The following is a 21,369-nucleotide window of genomic DNA, read 5'->3' as shown; positions in this document are numbered from 1 at the left end:
TATTATTATGGCAGTTAGATGGAACATATAATAGGAGAGAGGAGGGGAGCAAGTTCAAACTCTCTTCCTCATGACTTCAATTACTTCAAAGTACTCATTGGTACTGTCTTCTCTCCCATAAATTAAGTACCACCATGTCTTTCAACCAATCCTCACATGGCATAATCTCAAGGGCTGCTGGTTACTATGCTCTGTATATTGCCAGAATCCTTCTAAAATGTGACATCCAGAACTGAACACCATACATCACATGGCATGAGACAAGAATAAATCTCAAGCCTGGATGTTCTGTCTCTGACTGCAACTAATGACTGAATTGACTTTTTTGACTCCTCTAACACATTGCTCACTCATGATAATCTTATTGTAGGCTTTCTTACATTTTCAAGTATCTTTTTTTCTACTGACTCTTTCACTACTGTCTACAAATATTCTCAGATCTTCCATTCTCTTCTATTCTCAGTCCTTCCAACTATCACTCTTTAACTTTCTTCTTTGTCCATTTCCAACCTCCTAGAAAGAACGCTTACCCTTGTTGCTTTGACTTCTTCACCATTTGCTCACTATTTGGTCTTTTACATTCTGGCTTTTAACACTACTTAACTGAAACCTTTTTCTTCAGTAATAAACTGCTAAATCCAAATGATTTTTTCCCTATTCCTCATCTTCCTGATTCTATTTGAAACTAGCATCACTGTTGATCACATGGACACTCTCCCTTTCCTTAATTCCTGCAACTACTCTCTTTGTGGTCCTCCTACTTGACTGACAATAGCTCCTTCTCTGCATTTTTTGCAGAGTCACCATCCACCACCTACACCTTCAGGAGTAGCTGTTTCCCTAGGATTTACCCTCTATACATTCTCTGCAAGACATTTCCAAAGCTCTTGTAGACATAAATATCATATGGAGATGATTCCCAAATCCACAAATGCAGTCCTAATCTCTCCCCTAAATTCCTGTAAGGCACTATCAACTGCCTGTTCAGTATTTCCTCACAAATGTCCTACAAACATTTAAAAGTCAATATATCTAAAATAAAACTCATTAACTTTCTCTTAAACCAGAATTTTCCCCTATTTTTGTCAAGGGCATCACCATCCTTTCAGCCACTCAGGTGTGGAAACTTAAGAGTCATCTCTGACCCCTTTTCCCTTTTAATTTCCATATTTCTTACATCTATCCTTATATCTAAATCACCACATAGAGTTCACAACCTCTGCCCCTCTATTCTGTTTTATTTGTAGTGGCCTCCAAATTGGTCATTCTGATTTGAGTCTCACCTTTCTTTGATCTACTTCCCTATATAGTCACCAAAACAATTTTTGAAAATGTAAGTCTGAACTCTGAGATACCACTGCACACCTGTCAGATTGGCTAAGATGGCAGGAACAAATAATGATGAATGCTGGAGGGGATGTGGGAAAACTGGGACACTGATACATTGTTGGTGGAGTTGTGAAAGAATCCAGCCATTCTGGAGAGCAATCTGGAATTATGCCCCAAAAGTTATCAAACTGTGCATACCCTTTGACCCAGCATTGCTGTTTTTGGGATTATATCCCAAAGAAATACTAAAGAGCGGAAAGGGACCTGTATGTGCCAAAATGTTTGTGGCAGCTCTTTTTGTTGTAGCTAGAAACTGGAAGTTGAATGGATGTCCATCAGTTGGAGAATGGTTGGGTAAATTGTGGTATATGAAGGTTATGGAATATTATTGCTCTGTAAGAAATGACCAGCAGGAGGAATACAGAGAGGCTTGGAGAGACTTAGATCAACTGTTGCTGAGTGAAATGAGCAGAACCAGAAGATCGCTGTACACTTCAACAATACTGTATGGGGATGTATTCTGATGGAAGTGGAAATCTTCAACATAAAGAAGATCCAACTCACTTCCAGTTGATCAATGATGGACAGAAATAACTGCACCCAGAGAAGGAACACTGGGAAGTGAATGTAAATTGTTAGCACTACTGTCTATCTACCCAGGTTACTTATACCTTCGGAATTTAATACTTAATGTGCAACAAGAAAATGGTATTTACACACATATATTGTATCTAGGTTATATTGTAACACATGTAAAATGTATGGGATTGCCTGCCATCGGGGGGAGGGAGTGGAGGGAGGGAGGGGATAATTTGGAAAAATGAATAAAAAAAAAAAAAAGAAAATGTAAGTCTGACTATCTCATTATCCTGCTCAAAAATCTCAAGTATCTACCACATTGCTCAAAAAATAAAACACAAGATATTTCTTCAAGTGTGTGGTGATTCACAGCTCTAGGGGCTTTCAGAGAATCAACCCACCCCTTAATGGTACAGTCTCTTTTAATCCTTTACAGACTTTCTGGGTTTCTGCACTTAGGTGTGGTCCTTAACAATTCCCTATTTTTCAATCAAAGGTTCTGATAAAGGCCTCATTTCCAAAATATATAGAGAATTGACTCTAATTTATAAAGAATCAAATCATTCTCCAATTGATAAATGGTCAAAGGATATGAACAGACAATTCTCTGACGAAGAAATTGAAACTATTTTTAGACATGAAAAGATGCTCCAAGTCATTATTAATCAGAGAAATGCAAATTAAGACAACTCTGAGATACCACTACACACCTGTCAAATTGGCTAAGATGACAGGAAAAGATAATGACAAATGTTGGAGGGGATGTGGGAAACTGGGACACTGATACATTGCTGGTGGAACTGTGAACAGATCTAACCATTCTGGAGAGTAGTTTGGAACTATGCTAAAAAAGTTACCAAACTCTTTATACCCTTTGATTTAGCAGTATTATATCCCAAAGAAAACTTAAAGGGAAAGGGACCTGTATGTGCAAGATTGTTTGTGGCAGCCCTCTTTGTAGTGGCCAGAAACTGGAAACTGAGTGGATGCCCCTCAATTGGAGAATGGCTGAATAAATTGTGGTATATGAATATTATTGTTCTGTAAGAAATAACCAACAGGATGATTTCAGAAAGGCCTGGAGACTTACATGAATTGATGCTGAGTGAAATGAGCAGGACCAGGAGATCATTATATACTTCAACAACACTATATGATGATCAGTTCTGGTGGACGTGGCCCTCTTCAACAATGAGATGAACCAAATCAGTTCCAACAGAGCGGTAATGAACTGAACCAGCTACACCCAGAGAAAGAACTCTGGGAAATGACTATGAACCACTACATAGAATTCCCAATCCCTCTAATTTTGTCTGCCTACATTTTTGATTTCCTTCACAGGTTAATTGTACACTATTTCAAAGTCCAATTCTTCTTGTGCAGCAAAACAACTGTATGGATATATATATATATATATATATATATATATATATATATATATATATCCATACAGTATATATATATATATATACGTATATTGTATTTAACATATACTTTAACATATTTAATATGTATTGGTCAACCTGTTGTCTGGAGGAGGGCAGGAGGGGGAAGGAGGGGGAAAATTAGAACAAAAGATTTTGCAATTGTCAATGTTGAAAAATTACCCATGCATATGTCTTGTAAATAAAAAGCTATTTAAAAAATTCCCTCTTTTTTGTTTTATGAGAACACGATTATTTTTTCTCCCAACTCTCAGCAAGTTTGTCTAATATTGTGCAGCAGCTGTTAAGTGAATCTGAATGCTGAGGAATGCAAACAGCACCATCAAAGTCTTTCCCATCCTATTCCTCTGAATGGTTGCAGGGTGAGATGCTATAGCATTTGTTGAAACTTGTGAGGTGTAATTTGCTCTAACATCACAATAGTTCATCATGGAGACAAACTTTCTGACAAATGGAGAAAAGGATTGTAGTCAGGACAGGCATTTTTCATAAGTCTCTCATCAATCTCCTGGCTCGACCCTTTGATGTGTTGGCCCATTTTAATTACCCCAATTCAAACCAAAGTTTTACTGGGTCTCTTCTCCCTTCCCTGCAAGTTGGCAAAGGAACTCTCCTGGAAAGATTTCTACTCAAGAACAGCTCTTGAGGGCTGCTACTGCTGCTGTTTCCTGTGTTTCTGTTAGGGCACCGTTTGCTACTGGAGCCTAGTGGCTACTGGATGTTATGGAAGCCACCTGCTAGTGGTTGCTGGGCTTCTAATTCTGACCAGTAGAATAGATCCCTTCATGTGAGAGGATGATAACAATACAATGAGACTGAGAAGCAATTGCATTCTCTGACTTCTCTCCTCTTCCCTCTTGCTTCAGATTTATTTCATTCCCAATTCACTAGCAACATCTGCATTAATAAATGCTGATTTGCAATTTCTTCAAGTATGTTGTGATTCACAGCTGTGGAGGACTTCTGCACCTTACTAGTACAGTCCCTTTTAACCCTTTATAGCTTTTCTGGGTTTCACACTTAGTTGTGGTCCTTAATACTATTGTTTTATTAATAAATTAATAATTCAGTAGGAAATGACTAACCACCATTACTAGTTTCTTCCTTTTTTGATCCTTACTGGATGTTTTTTTCACTTACTGATGTCAATAATTCCACATCAACTTACTTTACAGGATAAACAGCTGTTTGCTTCTCAGAACATCCATTTCTTTCTATTTGGGGAGGTTTAAATATTAAATATTCAGGACTCTTCACATTCTCTGTGACACCTTCTACATTCCAATCAGTCAAGATACTCCTCTAGCTCTTCTGATCCTTTTCTTCTCAATTTCTATCATGAAAACATGTCTACTTTTTTTCTCAAAGAATACTTCATTCTCCTTTATCTGGAGAGCAAAAAGGAATTCCTTCTGTTCTACAGAGAATAGCCTACACTTTGAGTACAGATAACAGCCACTTCACTATAGCAGAAATACTAAAATTACATCTTATGTGTGTTATTGCAAAATTTTCCCTGCTAACAATACTTGTTAAAAAGTAAAATCCTTAAGTTTTTGTTCTTTCTGCAATAACCTGTCCTAGAAAGATACTGCAGCAAATTGAACAGAATTCACAAATATTACTTCATCCACGTTTATGTGAATTTTTTTCTACCACTATTTAAAATTGGTCAGAACATTGTCAAATCATGTTATATCATTTAAAATCTTTCAAAGAGCATTCCATTTTCAATCACATTATCAATAAATTATACTGGGAAAAGAAAGAAACCAATTAGGGAAAGGTCACTTAAATATCAAGTTATCAGAAATTGAAACACAATCTAGATATTAAAAGTGCTACTATATAGTTTATCTTTTCCACAGTTTCACACTTGTTTTAAAGATTGCATTTAAAATTGTGAAGAGCTGTATATCATCCTCTACCTCTACCAACATTTAGCCAACGTGGGTTGTTGGTCACTACACATAGAGACAAGTCTCTCAGGAGACAAAAAAATAATTTTTTAAAATGTCATTCATCTACTAGCAAAACTAAGGATAAAAATATAGAAAAGATGGTTTTGTCCTTTCATCTCTTCAAAAATGTCTATCACCAGAAACCGATACCAGATTCAAAATATTTGATACTACAGAGATTAAACTGCAGTGATGGCAATACAATCTAATCAAAACTTTCCAGATCATCCCTACTAAAGTAGAGCAAATAGTAATCAACTGATCTTTTCTATTAATACTCTAATTTAGCAAATCAAATAATAACCCCCATATTTTGCTTCCAGATATAATACAGTATTAATTGATGTTGTAAAATGTAATATAATAATGTATGTATACTATGAATGAATCAGTGGATCAGATTATAATAATTACAGTGGTCATTCCATCCAACTTTAACAATACTAGTTGAACTACGAAAAAGCATTGTGAAGAGTCAGGGGAAAAAGTAAACATGTCCTCTCTCATGTCCATCCTCCAGGTCCATATGATCTAATTGAGAAATGACAAGGCACAAATAAGTACATATATTCTTCAAAGATAGGCAATTCACAAATCTATATATCAATTAAGTCTATTTTCAGGAAGATTCAAAGAATGGTGAATGTAACCAAACAGAAAAATGAAAAGCACAGAGAGAAAGAAGGAAAATGAGACCGATATAATAAGTCAAAGAACATTACAGAAATTAATCTCCATATCTTCAAAGATGGGTAGAAAAATCCTAGGTCGGTAGAAAAGGAACAGAAAGACAGTAGAAATAGCATGTCCTCTGGCAATGGAGTAAAGATGGCAGAATAGTAAGAGCATTACAGTTTAACTCACTATACACCTTTGACAAAGATTTAGAATGTGCACTAGACAGAATTTTGGTGAGAAAACCAGGAAACAGTAACAGTGAATCATTTTCCCAGTGTAGGATAGTTAGGGAGTCAGCCAGCGAGATGTAGGGAGTGAGGCCTAGCTAAGAATGTACATGAAATATCCATCACCCAAGGACTTAAAAAGTACTGAGAAAGGGCAGTAGGGGAAAGTAATTCTTTGAAAATCATAAGTAATAAATTGAAAGCTAATGACTCTAGAAGACAACAAGAAATAATCAAAGTTAAAAGACTGAAAAAAGAAGAAAATATCATAGAAAAACGAGAGACAATCTAAGAATCATTATACTATATGAATGCCATGAACAAAAAAAAAAAAAAAAGAAGTCTGTACATCCTATTCTTAAGAAATCATAAAAGAAAATTGTCCAGATATCTTAGAACTAGAGGCAAAGCAAAAATTCATAGACTGTACTAGTCATTTCTTGAAGAAATTCCAAAATAAAAATTCCCAGGAATATTATTTAGGCCAGATTCAGAGCTCCCAATAAAAGAAAAAAAAAAAAAAAAAAAAAACAATACTACCAGCAGTCAGAAACAAAATATTAAGAAATCACAGTCTGGATCACACAAAATCAAACAACCACACGCAATATATGGGAACAGATAATTTGAAATATGATATTCTAGAAGGTAAAGGATAAATAGGCTTACACCAAGAATACTCTAACAAGCAAAATTTAATGTAATCCTTCATGGGGAAAAACTAACCTTTAACAAAACAGAGATTTCCCAACATTCTTAATGAAGAGAGTAAAGAATTCATCTTTTTTTTACTTTTTTTACATCTTTTTCTATACAAGAAAAATTGGCCATAAAAATACAGGAATCAGAAGTCTAATAAGGTAAACATAAGAAAGAAGGCATAAGGGACTAAATAAGGTTAAATTGTTTTCCTTCCTATATTGGGAAGTGGATCATAGAGACAATGACTCTTTAGATTTTAATAATCTCAAAAGCAGAATGGAAAGGGTGGGACAGAACAACACCCTAGAAAAGGTGAAAGGTGAAAAATGGAGAAAACCATCTCACATAAAAAAGGGTGTACAAAGAAAAGTTTATACAACAAGGAGGGAACAAGCAACACTTGGACCTATCCTCATCTGAACTAGTTCAACGAAGAAAGAATATACAAACACAACTGGGTACTTATTCAATAAGGAAATGAAAAGGGAAGGGGAAAGAGTAATAACAAAAGTAAGTTAAGAGATGTTATTCAGAAGGAAACCAGATCCTTAAAGAGGAGATATGAGTAAAAAAGAAGAAATGTGTAAAAGAATAAAATGGAGGAAATAGCAATCTTTATTTATGTGTATGAATGGGATGAACTCAACCACAAAATGAAAGAAACCACAATCCAGCAATATTTTGCTTACAAGAAACAAACACGAGACAGAAAAATATATACAGAGTTAAAATAAGGGCTCCAGCACAATCTATAATGCCTAAGGTGAAGTAAAAAAAAGGCAGAAGAAACTCATTTCAAGTAATGAAAAAAAAAAAAACTAGAAAAAATGCAGGGAATACTATATATTAACAATCAAAAAACTAAAGTTGCAGTCAAATATTATGTTCAGCAAAATTAAGTATAATACTGAACGGAAAAAAATGAACATTCAACAAATTATCAGCTTTTCAGGACTTTGCTGCAAACAAATGAACTCAATAAAAAATTTAATATGTAACAGCCAAAATTAAAGACTAATTTCAAGATACTCAATAAGAAAAATATATATCATATGAGTGGAAATGTAAACCATATCTCTAAGGTTGTCATTAGTAATTATATAGTCCAAAATAAAGATATGATGTAATTAAATAAAGGAAAACCATGTAGGAAACGGTAAAAATAGCAATTATGCTATATGAATGAGTTGTGAAAGCAAGAACCAATACAGAGGAATTAGACTGGGAGGAGGAGGGGAGAGAAATCTGGTAGTTCTGAAATCCTATTCACAGAGGTAACAGTTTTAAAAAAAGGAAAAACATTCACACACATACACATACATGTATACATACTCAGCCACAAATATAGGAACTTTCCTCCTGGATAGCACTGGAAATAGTGGACAGGGATAGTAGGGTCTGTTGGGGAAGACTGAGGGAATCTCAGTTGATTAGTAATGCCAGGCCCAGTTGTGCTGAGAAGCTGCTCTGGACAAGAAGAAATCAGCATATCCAGCAAATGCAGAAGCAGCAAAATTGCTGATTGCAAGCACTTGCAGAAAGGTGAAGCTTTTGGTTTAGGCTTTCAGGTCAGAAGGTGAACTGAAGTTAGAGGCTCCATTTCCCCCAAACTAGAATTAGAGGTGTTTACATTGATAGTTTTCCTTTAAAAAAAATTAAGAAAGAATTCTACCTTAGAAACTTACTATGGGAATAGGAATTGCTAGGATTCCTCTTCAGAGGACAGTAAAGTAAAAAAAGTTTCTTCTATCCTCAAGAGTAACATTCAGTGGCTACCTGCCAAGAATGAATTTATAGAAGAACTTCAAAATTCAAATGAAAGAAATTGAGGAAAAAGGAAAAAAGAATAAAAACCATCCAAGAAAAACAAAAAATTATGGGGGGAAAAAAGTTAATCATCAGAAAAGAAGATACAGAGCCTTAAAAAATAAAATTATTCTTTGAAACACAAGAAAAACAACAAATCTGGGGAAGAGATCAAGAAAAGAAATGTGAAAATGATTTGACTACCTGAAAACTGTGACCAAACTATATATATATATATATATATATATATATATATATATATATATAAACACAATAATGCAAGAAATAATCAAAGAAAATTGTCCAGAAGTTATAGAACACAAGAGAAAAGAAGAAATAGAAAAATCCACAAATCACCACCTCAAAGAAATCCTACATGGAAAACACATAGGAATATTATTGTTAAATTTCAAAACCCTCAAATCAAGGAGAAAATTTTACAAGGAACAAAACAAAAGATTCAAATATGCTGAAGCTACAGTTAGAATTGTACAGGATCTATCAGCAATTACAATAAAAGACTGGAGGTCTTGAAATAACATGTTGACAATCAAAAGAATTAAACCTGTAGTCAAAAAACTCATATTCAGCAAAACTATTACACTACATGGAAAAAATGGACATTCAACAAAATTGAAGATTTCAGAACTTTATCTCAACCAAACCCAAACTTAATAGAGAATTTAACATATAAAAGCCAACATGAATGATTAATTTCAAGGGACTCAACAAGGAGGAACTGCTTATATTTTTACACATGACATCAGTAATTAGGTAGCTCAAAAGAAAGACTGAGGCTGAGTATAATCTGACTCTAAAAAGTAAAACTGTCTAAGAAAAGGTAAAATTAATAATTTTGCTATACAAATGAATAAAGTACAGAGAAAAAAATCAACACAGAGACATGAGAAGGAGGAGAGGGCTGGTAGTACTGAAAATCTATTCAATTTGGATATGTGTTAAATAGGAATATTGTTCCCTGTTTAACACATATCCAATATGAATATAGTATTCTCCAAAATCTATAAAGAAATAAGGGGGGGGGAGATAAGGTGGAGTACAGAAAGATATATAGACTCATGGTAATGGGATAAGGTGTGCAGATTAATGGGAACGAGACAAAGGATAAGGTGGGGTATAGAAGAGTATTTAGATTAATGAGAGTGGGATAAGGTGTATAGATTAATAAGCATGGAATAAAAAGGGAAGGAAAGAGTGGGAAGAGAAAATAAAGAAGGAATTCATGGATAGGAGGAGGCTAAGTAATTACAAAGCAAGTTAAGGAACAGACTTGAAGTAGAAGAATTAGCAAGGATAGGAAACAAGAGTTATACACAAACACTGCAACAAGTAGCAAGAATAGAATTTATTAGAAAAATAAACAGGGCTGGTAATCACTGATCTCAAAGTTAAAACTTAAAGATTCAATCAAGACAGGAAACTATATATGGCAGATATGGACCCACATTTAACACCATATACCAAGATAAGATCAAAATGGGTCCATGATTTAGGCATAAAGAATGAGATCATAAATAGATTAGAGGAACATAGGATAGTTTACCTCTCAGACTTGTGGAGGAGGGCTTATATCCCAAAGAAATACTAAAGAAGGGAAAGGGATCTGTATGTGCCAAAATGTTTGTAGCAGCCCATTTTGTAGTGGCCAGAAACTGGAAAATGAATGAATGCCCATGAGTTGGAGAATGGTTGGGTAAATTATGGTATATGAATGTTATGGAATATCATTGCTTTGTAAGAAATGACGAGCACGATGAATACAGAGAGGCTTAGAGAGACTTATATGAACTGATGCTGAGTGAAATGAGCAGAACCAGGAGATCAACAACGATACTGTATAAAGATGTATTCTGATGGAAGTGGATATCTTCAACATAGAGAAGATCTAATTCAGTTTCAGTTGATCAATGATGGACAGAATCAGCTACATCCAGAGAAGGAACACTGGGAACAGAGTCTAAACTGTTTGCACTTCTGAATCCAATTCTTACCATGCAACAAGAAATTGGGTTTTACACACATATATTGTATCTAGGATATATTGTAACACATTTAACATATATGGGATTGCCTGTCATCTAGGGAAGAGGGTAGAGGGAGGGAGGGGAAAATTCGGAAAAGAAGTGAGTACAAGGGATAATGCTGTAAAAAAAATTATCCATGCATATCTAATTGTCAAAAAATTATAATTATAAAATTAATTTAAAAAGACAGAAAACTATATTATGTCAGCCATATTAATATTGCTTTAGATTCATGTCTACATATATGTGTGTGTGTGTGTGTGTGTATATATATGTATGTATGTATGATGGTCGAGTTATGAATTAGTCATTCTGGAAATCAAGTATGCCCAAAAAGCTATTAAACTATGAATATCCCTTGACCCAACACAATACTGCTACTGAGTCTATCTCAAAGAAGACAAAACAAAATGTAAAGGACTCTTGTACAAAAATATATGTATAGCACTTTTTTGTGGAAGCAAAAAATTGAAACACAAGAGAATGGCTTCAATTGGGAAATGGGTAAACAAACTATGGTTTATAAATTTGATGAAATACTTCTGAGCTGTAAGAAATTAAAACAAGATTATTTCAGAAAAACCTTAGACTTTTGTAAACTAATGCAAATGCAAAGTGAAGAGCACAGAAGCAGAAGAACAATTTATACAATAACAAAAATGTTGTAAAGATAATCAACATCGAAAATTTTAGTATCTACGATTAACAAAACAGCCAAACACAATTCCATATGATGAAATAAACTATCCTTTTCCAGACAGAGAACTGATGGACTCAAAATACAGACCAAACCATTTTTTTCTTTCTTTTCTTTTCTTTTCTCTTCCTTCCTTCCTTCCTCCTTTCCTTTCTTCCTTCCTTTCCACAAAGCTAATGCAGAAATTTGTTTTGCAAAAATACACATATTTGTAAAAGATCTGGGTTTGGGGGTTTGGTAAATTTTTGTCTTCTCAATAGAAAGGGAAATGAGGAGATGAAAGAATTCAGAACTGAAAATAACAAAACTGAATTTTAAAAATCATCATTTCAAAGACAGGGTGATGAGGTCAAAGTTCTACAAGGACAATATTTGGATCATAGTAGAAGAAAAGAGGAGATAAATCTTTAAGATAGAGGAAGGAAAAATAATGCAAATAAATTTTAATGATACAGAGTTTCTGTTTGATTAGAAAGGAACTAAATGTCCATGAAAGATTTCAGAGAAAAAGTATAAACAGCTATTCCTTCTAAATTGCAAAGATTCCCCAATTTTCTCATAAAGAGTAACTAAGCTCTTAGGTGATATTATATGCCTGTTTCCAAGTGATAGGAACTAAAAAGGACTCAACAACTGCAAAGCTTGGAAAAGTAAAGAAGACTAGAAACAATTATTAATATGCTTTTCTCTTTCCGGTACCAGTTTTACACTTAGCTATGAGTCAGGAATGGGACAAGGATCCTGAACAACAAATAGAAGGAGCCCAATAGGGTATTTTAAGCATTCTGTACACACAATATAAGGACAACTATAGTGATTCCTTTAGTACCTTACAAAGTGCATTATAGCTGTTGCTCAGTCATGCATGGCTTTTTCTAACCCCACTTGGGGATTTCCTGGGAAAGATGGAAAAATGATTTGCCATTTTCAGCTCATTTTACAGATGAGGCAACTGAGGCAAACAGAATTAAGTCACTTGTCCAGAGTCATATAATATAGTTAAGGTTTGAACCAAGGAAGAGGAGTCTTCCTGATTCTAGACCTGACATACTATCCACTGTGTCACCTAACATACTATAAGGGTTTGCTTTTTAAAAAGCTTGTTGGATTGACTAATTCATGATAACAGCACAGGAAAGATTTAAAGATGAAAATAATGGGGGAAACTGTGATACTACTGTCTGCAGCGAAGGGAAGCTACTCAGCCTTTTTGTTGTCTTCTAAAAATAAATGTTAGAAACAGGCAAAGTGGAGACAACCTGTTGTATATGAATGTCACAAAGAAAAAGCGTTAGAATGGGATTTCAATAATCAATGCTTATCTTGTTGATAAGCTTGAACAAGTTATGGCATATGATTATGATGGAATCTTATTGTGTTATAAGAAATCATGGTTTCAGAAAAACCTGGAAAGACTGATGTGAATTTATGCAAAGTGAAGTGAATAGAAACAGGAAAACATTGTACACAATAACAGAAATATCATAACAATGATCATTTGTGAAAGATTTAGTTACTTTGATCAAGACAGTGATCTAAGATCATTCCAAAGGACTCATCAGGAAAAATGCTATCCACTTCCAGAGAGAAAACAGATAACCTCTGAGTACAAATTGAAGTATGGATTTTTTCACTTTATTTTCTATATAATTTTTTTTTGGTAACATGGCTAACATGAAAATGTTTTCCATGATTTCACATGTATAACTGATACCATATTACTTACCTTCTCAATTGGTGGAGGAGAGATGAGATAGAGGGAGCGTATTTAGAATTCAATTTTTTAAAATGAATGTTAAAAATAGATAATTTTTTTTAAAAAAGAAATCATATTAGTAAATGAGCTTATCAAGAAAGTATAAATGGAAAGATATAAAAAGTTCTCTAGATAAACCAAAAGTCTTTACAGAACAAAATAGAATCATACTCACTTTTTGTGTAGTCCACGATAAGTCTGAGGAGTTATCTGGATGGCCCTCTTTATTTCCATCAGGTAAATGGTCAACAGTATCCATTGCCAAAGGAAGAGCATCACCACCCTTAAGTTCTTTTCCACATTCTATTTCCACTTCCAAACTTAGCTGAGATTTGCCATTCTCTATAGAAGATATAAGCAAATTATTAGAGGGAAAAAATTTTGATTTTCTTAAGAAAATTCTCAATATAAAAATTTCACTGGCAATTAACAATGCCATCTTCTATCAACCAAGCAAGCATTTATTAAGATGCTATTTGCTATACTCCATAGGAGATTCTGATGACATAAAGACAAAAGTGAAAATCTCTGCCCTCAAGGAGCTTATATTTTACCAGGGGAAAACAACACATACATTTACAGATACAAAATATACATATGTAGCCAAATTAATAAGATCATATACAACAGGGCTTTTTCCCAGTTCTATTTATTGTTACTGCCTTCCCTCTGAGATTATCTCCAAATTTATATATATATATATATATATACACACATATATATGTGTGTGTGTGTTATGTTTATACAAAATTATTTGCATTTTATCCCCTCCCATTAGACTGAAAGTTCCTTGAGAGCAGACTGGTTTTTCCTTTATTTCTATAACTAGCACATGGCATGGTACTTGATAGATAGTGGATGCTTAATAAATGGTTATTGACTTGACTTGATCTGGATCACCACACCTCATTTGTAAATCGCCTCTCAGGTAATATTTGATTCATTCTTACATTTAATTTTATCATTCTTAGCTCTTGAGTAATCCATATCCAAAGGAGTATGCTTGTTTATTTCCATTTCCTCAATAAATTTCAATATGTCTCTCAATTTTGTCAATGAATCTCAAATCCCCTATTTTAGTTCATAAAACATTATTTAATAAATTAAAGTAATCTCCTTTCCCAGTTCTAGTTAGATGGGAAAGGAAGTGAATTGTCTAATGAGTTTGATGTGAATACCCAGTAAAATTAAATTAAAACTTTTAAAAGATGGCTGAAACTAAAATAAATGACAGATTCAAAAATATGAGGTAGTCCTAGATGAATAATTTCAGGAACATGAAAGGTTAACAGGAAAAGCTGAGTACTTAAAAAAATGAAAAGAAACTTAAAAGATATTACTAGGAAAAAAAGATGCATGAAAGAAGATACAGGATCATGACTATTTTTACCAAACTGGTATAAGATTAGGAGTAGCCCTCAGATATATCTTTATTTCAGCAAGCATTTCACAGGCTGGACAAGGAGATATACAAGTTAGATGCTGATAAAATTAGGTAGATTCAGAACTAAATGAACAACAGGAGACCAATCAAATTTACCTAGGGGATCTAGAAGTGCCCCAGAAATCCACCCTGATCTGTTCAAGTTTTATTGTTGACTTTTATGAGGACATAAATTGTTCACACTTGCAGATGACACTAAGTTAAAAGGGAAATCTAAAATACTAGCAACAGATCTGAGATCCCAAATAAGCTACAATACTGGGCCAAATCTAATAAATTTGAAATTTAATATGTAAATTACAGAAACCAAGTGCTACAACTATTTTTGTTTTTTAAGTCAATAAAAAGTATAGAGTCATAAAGTAATGGCTAAACAAAGTTTGTAAGACAAAAGTTCAGCAGTTTTAGAGAACTGAAAGCTCAGTTTTATTTGATAATAGCTGACAAAGAAAGCTAATGCAATCTTAAGCTGCATCAAGACATGAAGCAGAAAAAAAAATTTTTTTAAAAAGAGAAACATAAAGGAATAGGTTAGTCCTATTGCACTCCATCCTAACTGGAAATGTTTTAAGAAGGTCCTTGATCAATTAGAGAGCTTATCTAAAGAAACCAGGATGGCAAAAAAATTTATGTTTAACCTGAAGAGAGAAAAAAATGCTATTTTCTTCAAGTATCTAAAAGGATAACATTATTAGAAAGATAAGACTTTCTCCTTGGCTTCTGAGGGTCAAACAAAAGCATAAGATACCCTTCTCTATCTTAACTAGCAAAAAATCCCATTTCTCCTTCAAGACCCAATTCTAATCCTAATTCCTTCATAAAGTATTCAAATTTTTTTTCCCTAAATGTGTCTCACAGGCAATCTTAAATATCTTTAAACATTGTACTGTTTACGATATACTCATCAAATCCAATTATTTTAATACCTACTATGTATATAATTATAGTATTTATTTTTTATAATAATTATTTGTGGAATTAGTATTATCATCACCTCTTTTATGACATAATTACTTTGTACCTGGATCTTACTTTCTTTGATTACATCTATCCACTTCTTTGGAGCAGAGACTTTTACTTTTTATCTTTTAATTTCTTAATTTCTAGGATAATGGTTAAATATCCAGAAAAATAAAAGAAAAGAAAAAGTCCAACTTCCCCTTTCTAGATATATTTCCCATTTTTCTATAAATCATGTGAAACATTAGATTTTAATCTCCCTTCCCCCACATCTGAAACCTATTTGTAGGTTTTCCTTAGATTTTTCCAAATTAAAGTACCCATTTCTATGAATATTCACAAGATATTTAACTACAGTTATAAAATGTAATAGAATTTTAAAAATAAAAGAGATCTCAGTAGCTATTTAGCTCAATCTGTACCTGAACAAGAAAGAATCTACAGTAAGTAGTTAACACAGCCTTTGATTTAGAAGCTGTTTTTTTGATCCAGCCAAAAACTCTCTCATTTTCAAATGTTTCTAGTTCTACTCTCTAGAGTTAAGCAGACAAGTCTACTAATAATAATTATGATGGTAATAGTAATAGCTAATATTTATAAGAACATTTTAAGATTTCCAAAATATTTTACATCTATTAAATCATTGGATCTTCACAACAACCCTGTAAGGTATTATTATTAAACTTGCATTTATAGATGAGGAAACTGAAGCTGAGAAGTAAAATGACTTGTCCAAGATCATAATGCTAATATCTGAGGTGGATCTTCATGACTCCAAGTTCACATTTTATTCAATACAACATCTAACTATACCTAATTCCTCTTCCATATGAGAAAGCTTTAAATATTAAAATGACTTTCATATCTTGTACTCTGCAGAAGAAATGCTCCTTGTCCCTTTAAACAATCTAACTGTGCTAATTTTAAGGCCCTTCACAATCCTGGTTGCTTTCCTCTAGATGCTTTAATTTATTAGTAAGAACTTGCCAGTAGTATATTTTTTAATTTAATAGTTTTTATTTACCAAATATATGCACAGGTAATTTTACAACACTGACAATTGCAAAACCTTTTGTTCTAATTTTTCTCCTCCTTCTCCCCCCCCTCCAGATGGCAGGTTGACCAATACATGTTAAATATGTTAAAGCATAAATTAAATACAACATATGCATACATGTCCAAACAGTTGTTTTGCTGTACAAGAAGAATTGGACTTTGAAATAGTGTACAATTAACCTGTGAAGGAAATCCAAAATGCAGCCAGACAAAAATAGAGGGATTGGGAATTCTATGTAGTGGTTCATAGTCATTTCCCAGAGTTCTTTTGCTGGGTATAGCTGGTTCAATTCATTACTGCTCTATTGGAACTGATTTGGTTCATTTCATTGTTGAAAATGGCCACATCCATCAGAATTGATCATCATACTGTATTGTTGTTGAAGTATATAATGATCGCCTGGTCCTGCTCATTTCACTCAGCATCAGTTCACGAAAGTCTCTTCAGGCCTTTCTGAAATCATCCTGTTGGTCATTTCTTACAGAACAATAATATTCCATAATGTTCATATACCACAATTTATTTAGACATTCTCCAATAGATGGGCATCCACTTAGTTTCCAATTTCTTTGCCAATAGTATTAATGTAGTAAGTCAGATAAAGTAAGATGTCACATTCATATTATTCCAAAATCAAAGATGGTAATAGTATATTCCTGAGAGGGCAGGGATTTAATTGAATTGTACTGTTCTTATCCCAAAAGAGATTTTTTAAAAATAAGGAAAAGAACCTACACGTGCAAAAATATTTATAGCAGCTCTCTTCTTAGAGCAAAGAATTGGCAACTGAAGTCATGCCCATCAATCGGGGAATGGATAAATAAACAATAGTATGTGATTATGATGAAATATTGTTTTGTGGGAAATGATGAGCAGGATGCTCTCAGAAAAACCTGGAAAGCCCTCCATGAACTCAAGAAAAGTGAAATGTACTGCATACAAAGTAATAGCAATGTTTTGGGATGATCAGCTGTGAGTAACTGTTATTCTCAGCAATCTAATGATCCACAACTAATATAAAGGATTTATGATGAAAAATGCTATCCATACCCAGAGAAATAACCAATTGTGTTTGAATACAAACTGAAGCATCCTTTTTAAAAAAAAACTTTGTTTTTCTTGCAATCTTTTTTTTGGGGGGGCAGGGAATCTTATGTTTTCTTTCACACAACATGATTTTATGAAAATGTTTTACAAAACCTCTCATGAGCCTTCTTAAAGTGGGAATGGGAAGGGAGATCTGAAAATCAAAATCTTAAAAACAAATAAAAAATTGCTTTAAATGTAACTGGGAATACTAAAATATTAAAATAAAATTTTTAAGAAGAAAAAAATTTCACTCTTCTTTTTGAAATAGCAAAAACATTACTAGGTTTGGAGTTCAAGGTCTATTTTTGCCACTTACAAGTTCTATGATCTTTAGCAATTCACTCAATTACTTTGGTTTCCTCAATTATAAAATAGGGATAATAAATAGCACCTATTTTCTAGTGTTCTTGAGAGGATCAAATGAAATAATATTTATAAAGCACAGTGTCTTTGGCATATAGTAAGCATTATATAAATGTCAATTATTAGCTATTATTGTTAATATAAAAAAAGAATGATTTAGTAATTTGGCCTGCTTGTGGTCAAACTCCTTGATAAAGTTTAGACCTTTTTTTAAATATGTCTATTTAAACACACAATTCTCTGTAATTAACCCACTTATCTCGCCTCACTTGGCAAGTTCTCCTACATTTAGAACATATCACCACCAATTAGAACTGATTTAATGGGTTCCTACGAAGAAGAACCCATTTTTAGTTGAGGGATAAATTGCTACTAAGTCATTCTTTTTTATTTTAATTAATTTTAATTTATAGTACCGGACATACAGTAAATATTAGTTAAATTCATATATACCTCTTTGAAGCAAACCAGGAAGGATTAATGCCCGAGATTAAGTAAGGTAAATCTGACTGACTTTTAAAATCTTTTCATAAAAGCTATTTCCTAGAGAAACTTCCTTGTTCTAAATTACAAATAATCTTATGTACACTTTTGGTTCATTAATAATTTTTTCTTTTAGTTTCTAATTCCAGGAGGTAAAAGATAAATGAAACTGAAAAGTGCTACTTTAAGAAACTAACACAAAGATTCAAATAATTTCTAAGAATTAAAATTGAGAAAAGAAAAAAAAGTAGTTTTTTTTCTATAATCAGTTGCAAGAAGATAGGAACCATGAAACATTGTTACAATTTAATTTATCCTTCCAAAAAAATTCCTAATCCTTGATTCTAGTTTAATGCATGTATTGTATATTTGGTTAGCTATTCTACACAAAATTTTAAATGTTAAAAAAAAAAAAAAAAAGTTAGATTTCCATGCCACTACTCAACCATTTCAATCCCTTAGCACATTCCAGACCACCCTTTTGATGATACCCATTTGTCCTTACTCTGTAGCTTGACTGCAGGAACCAAATTCCATCCACAGTGGCTGCAGAATTTAGGAGCTTCATCTTTGGAGATGTAGTGACAACTAGGGCACTTCATGTTCCAGCAGAAAGAAGCCTTCAAGGAAGAACAACTTTACCCCTTGAAGTTTTAGAGAGGAAAAAGGACAGTCAGCTAAATAACTAATGTCATGTGATCTGATCACACTACTGGTTAGTTTCATTTCTCAGTAAATAAAACTATACAAAGAATGAGTGATTTATTACAAACTGAAAGTTGCAATGACAGTCTATTTCAGAAGGTATATGTCAATGAAGCATTCTATATTTCTGAAAAGGAAGTCATATCTCCTGCTTCTTAATTTAGATTTCCTAAGACACTCTCCTGTCTTATCTCTAATTATATCCATTTAGAACTGGCAGGAATATTTGTGTAGTCTTAATTTCTCCCACTGAACATTCCATGAGAATATTCCGTGAGAACAGCTACAATCTATCAGAGGACTATATTTATTAAAAAGGTTTTTTTTTTTTTCTTTTTCTTCTTTTTCTTTTTGGAAGGTGGAAAGGGACAGTTTAAAGAGGGGAAATTTGGAATGAGAACCCTGCCTCTAACATTCAATAGTGATCACAGGTTGTCAACTCCTCTGTGTCTCTATAACATCAATAAAATGGGGAAGTACTTGCCCTTATTTCTCTCAGAGGGTCGCTACTTTGTAAACCTTTTTGTACCTCATATATGTGAAACACACATTATTCATTTTCATTGTTCTCACAGCATCTACAGCAAAGCCTTCCATGTAATTAACATTTGCAATGTACTTTATATGCATGGTGTTATACTTATCTCACCTCAATTCTAGGATACTTAACAGGTATTACAATTTCTTTTTTAGATATGAGGACTCAGAGAGTTATGGGATTTGGCCAAGGTCACACACACACTTCATCTTCCTAACAAAACGAAAAAATTACTCATATAATCTTATGATCCTAGAAGCACTTAAAGAGATGTGGGGCTGCAGCTTCGCTTCCCTTCCCAGAGGGAATTGCTCGGCGGACCAGAGTGGTAGAGAGGCTCCGGGACATGGAAAGCACCAAGCAGGGCCCGGACTCGTCACCCGCCCCCCCCCTCACCCCGCGCCCTCCCCTCCCGCCCCCACCAAACGACAGCATCACGACCTCCCCCACCCCCACCACAGACGGGAAACAGAAAGGGTCTATCAGGTGTCAGTGCTTCAGGAAAACGAAACTATTCTAGACCTGGGAGAGGTCGGAGAAAAGAGACAGCGAACAAAAAGCGAAACCAAGCCTCCAGCTGCGAAATATAAATACAGACCCGCCCTTACAGTCACCTGCAACCGGCCCTTCCGCAGGACCGCTAAGCCTCAGCGGTCCGAAGGCAAGCGAGGCAGTTCAGGTCCCGAAGGTGCCAAGCTACAGAGTACAGCCTGGGGGCGAAGAGCCTGGAAGGAAGCCCGAGCGCGCTCCTCCCCCCTCTCTCCCCGCCGCCCCCCCGCCCCCACCCACACACTGTCAGCTCTCGGGCACGCGCTGGGATCACTGCCCCCAACACCAGCAGTCGCCCAGCTAGGTGAGGCACGCGCCCCTCAGCCTCGGTTCCGCGCGTCCCTCACCTGAGCTGGGGTGGGGAGGTGGGGGGAGGGAACAGCACGAGATCCCTGCTGCCACTGTCTCAGCGACCTTCGCTGAGCCCAAGAGGGTCTCAGTGCAGACGCAACAGCCTCACTCCTTACCCACAGAGCATCCTCCCCTAATTCCCTCCTACTCGGTCCTAATACAGCTTAGGTTTCGTTTTCTCCACTCCCTGAAGCCTGCCGCAAAGCCCCACTTAGCCCCGACTTCCTAGAACTGCCCGCCCCCTGATCCCGCCTCCCGACCCTGCCTCCGCCTCCAGGCTGTGGCTGCAACGGAAGAGGCGGAACCAACAACCTGTTCCACAGAGTTACTTCCTGTTGGCGCCCGGATCCGTTTCCTAGCAACAGCCAATCAGAATAGTGGTACACATTTTAAAGGGTGCGAGGAAGGTGGAGGGTGGAAGGTTCCCCCAGGATGGAAAAGGCCTAGCCTGAAGCTTGACCCCCAACAACAATAACAACAAAAAGCATTTCTGCATTCAGAGCATGGAATTTGACCTATGGAGAATGTGAGATTCAGCTCCACTCTCCTACTAAAGGGTTAAAGAGAGGATGCTAATTCACCTGTTAGGTACCTGCTAGGTGCAG

At 34.8% G+C, this 21,369-nt stretch overlaps 1 protein-coding gene across 1 annotated transcript in view; it reads right to left on the bottom strand.

Annotated features, from left to right (window-relative positions):
- The window catches only part of RNF213 (ring finger protein 213), a 167,639-nt gene extending 146,630 nt beyond the window's left edge, over positions 1–21,009 (bottom strand). The window contains 3 exon segments of the mRNA XM_074260355.1: positions 13,401–13,567; positions 19,127–19,265; positions 20,761–21,009. Of these exon segments, the coding sequence (XP_074116456.1) occupies positions 13,401–13,567; positions 19,127–19,223 (264 nt within the window). The 5' untranslated portion in view covers positions 19,224–19,265; positions 20,761–21,009.
- Between the last annotated feature and the right edge of the window lie 360 nt (positions 21,010–21,369).

Source organism: Sminthopsis crassicaudata, chromosome 4, assembly GCF_048593235.1.
Source record: "Sminthopsis crassicaudata isolate SCR6 chromosome 4, ASM4859323v1, whole genome shotgun sequence".
Taxonomy (NCBI): domain Eukaryota; kingdom Metazoa; phylum Chordata; class Mammalia; order Dasyuromorphia; family Dasyuridae; genus Sminthopsis; species Sminthopsis crassicaudata.
The sequence above is the reverse complement of the archived record's forward strand: the minus strand, read 5'-3'. Positions and strand labels throughout refer to the sequence as shown.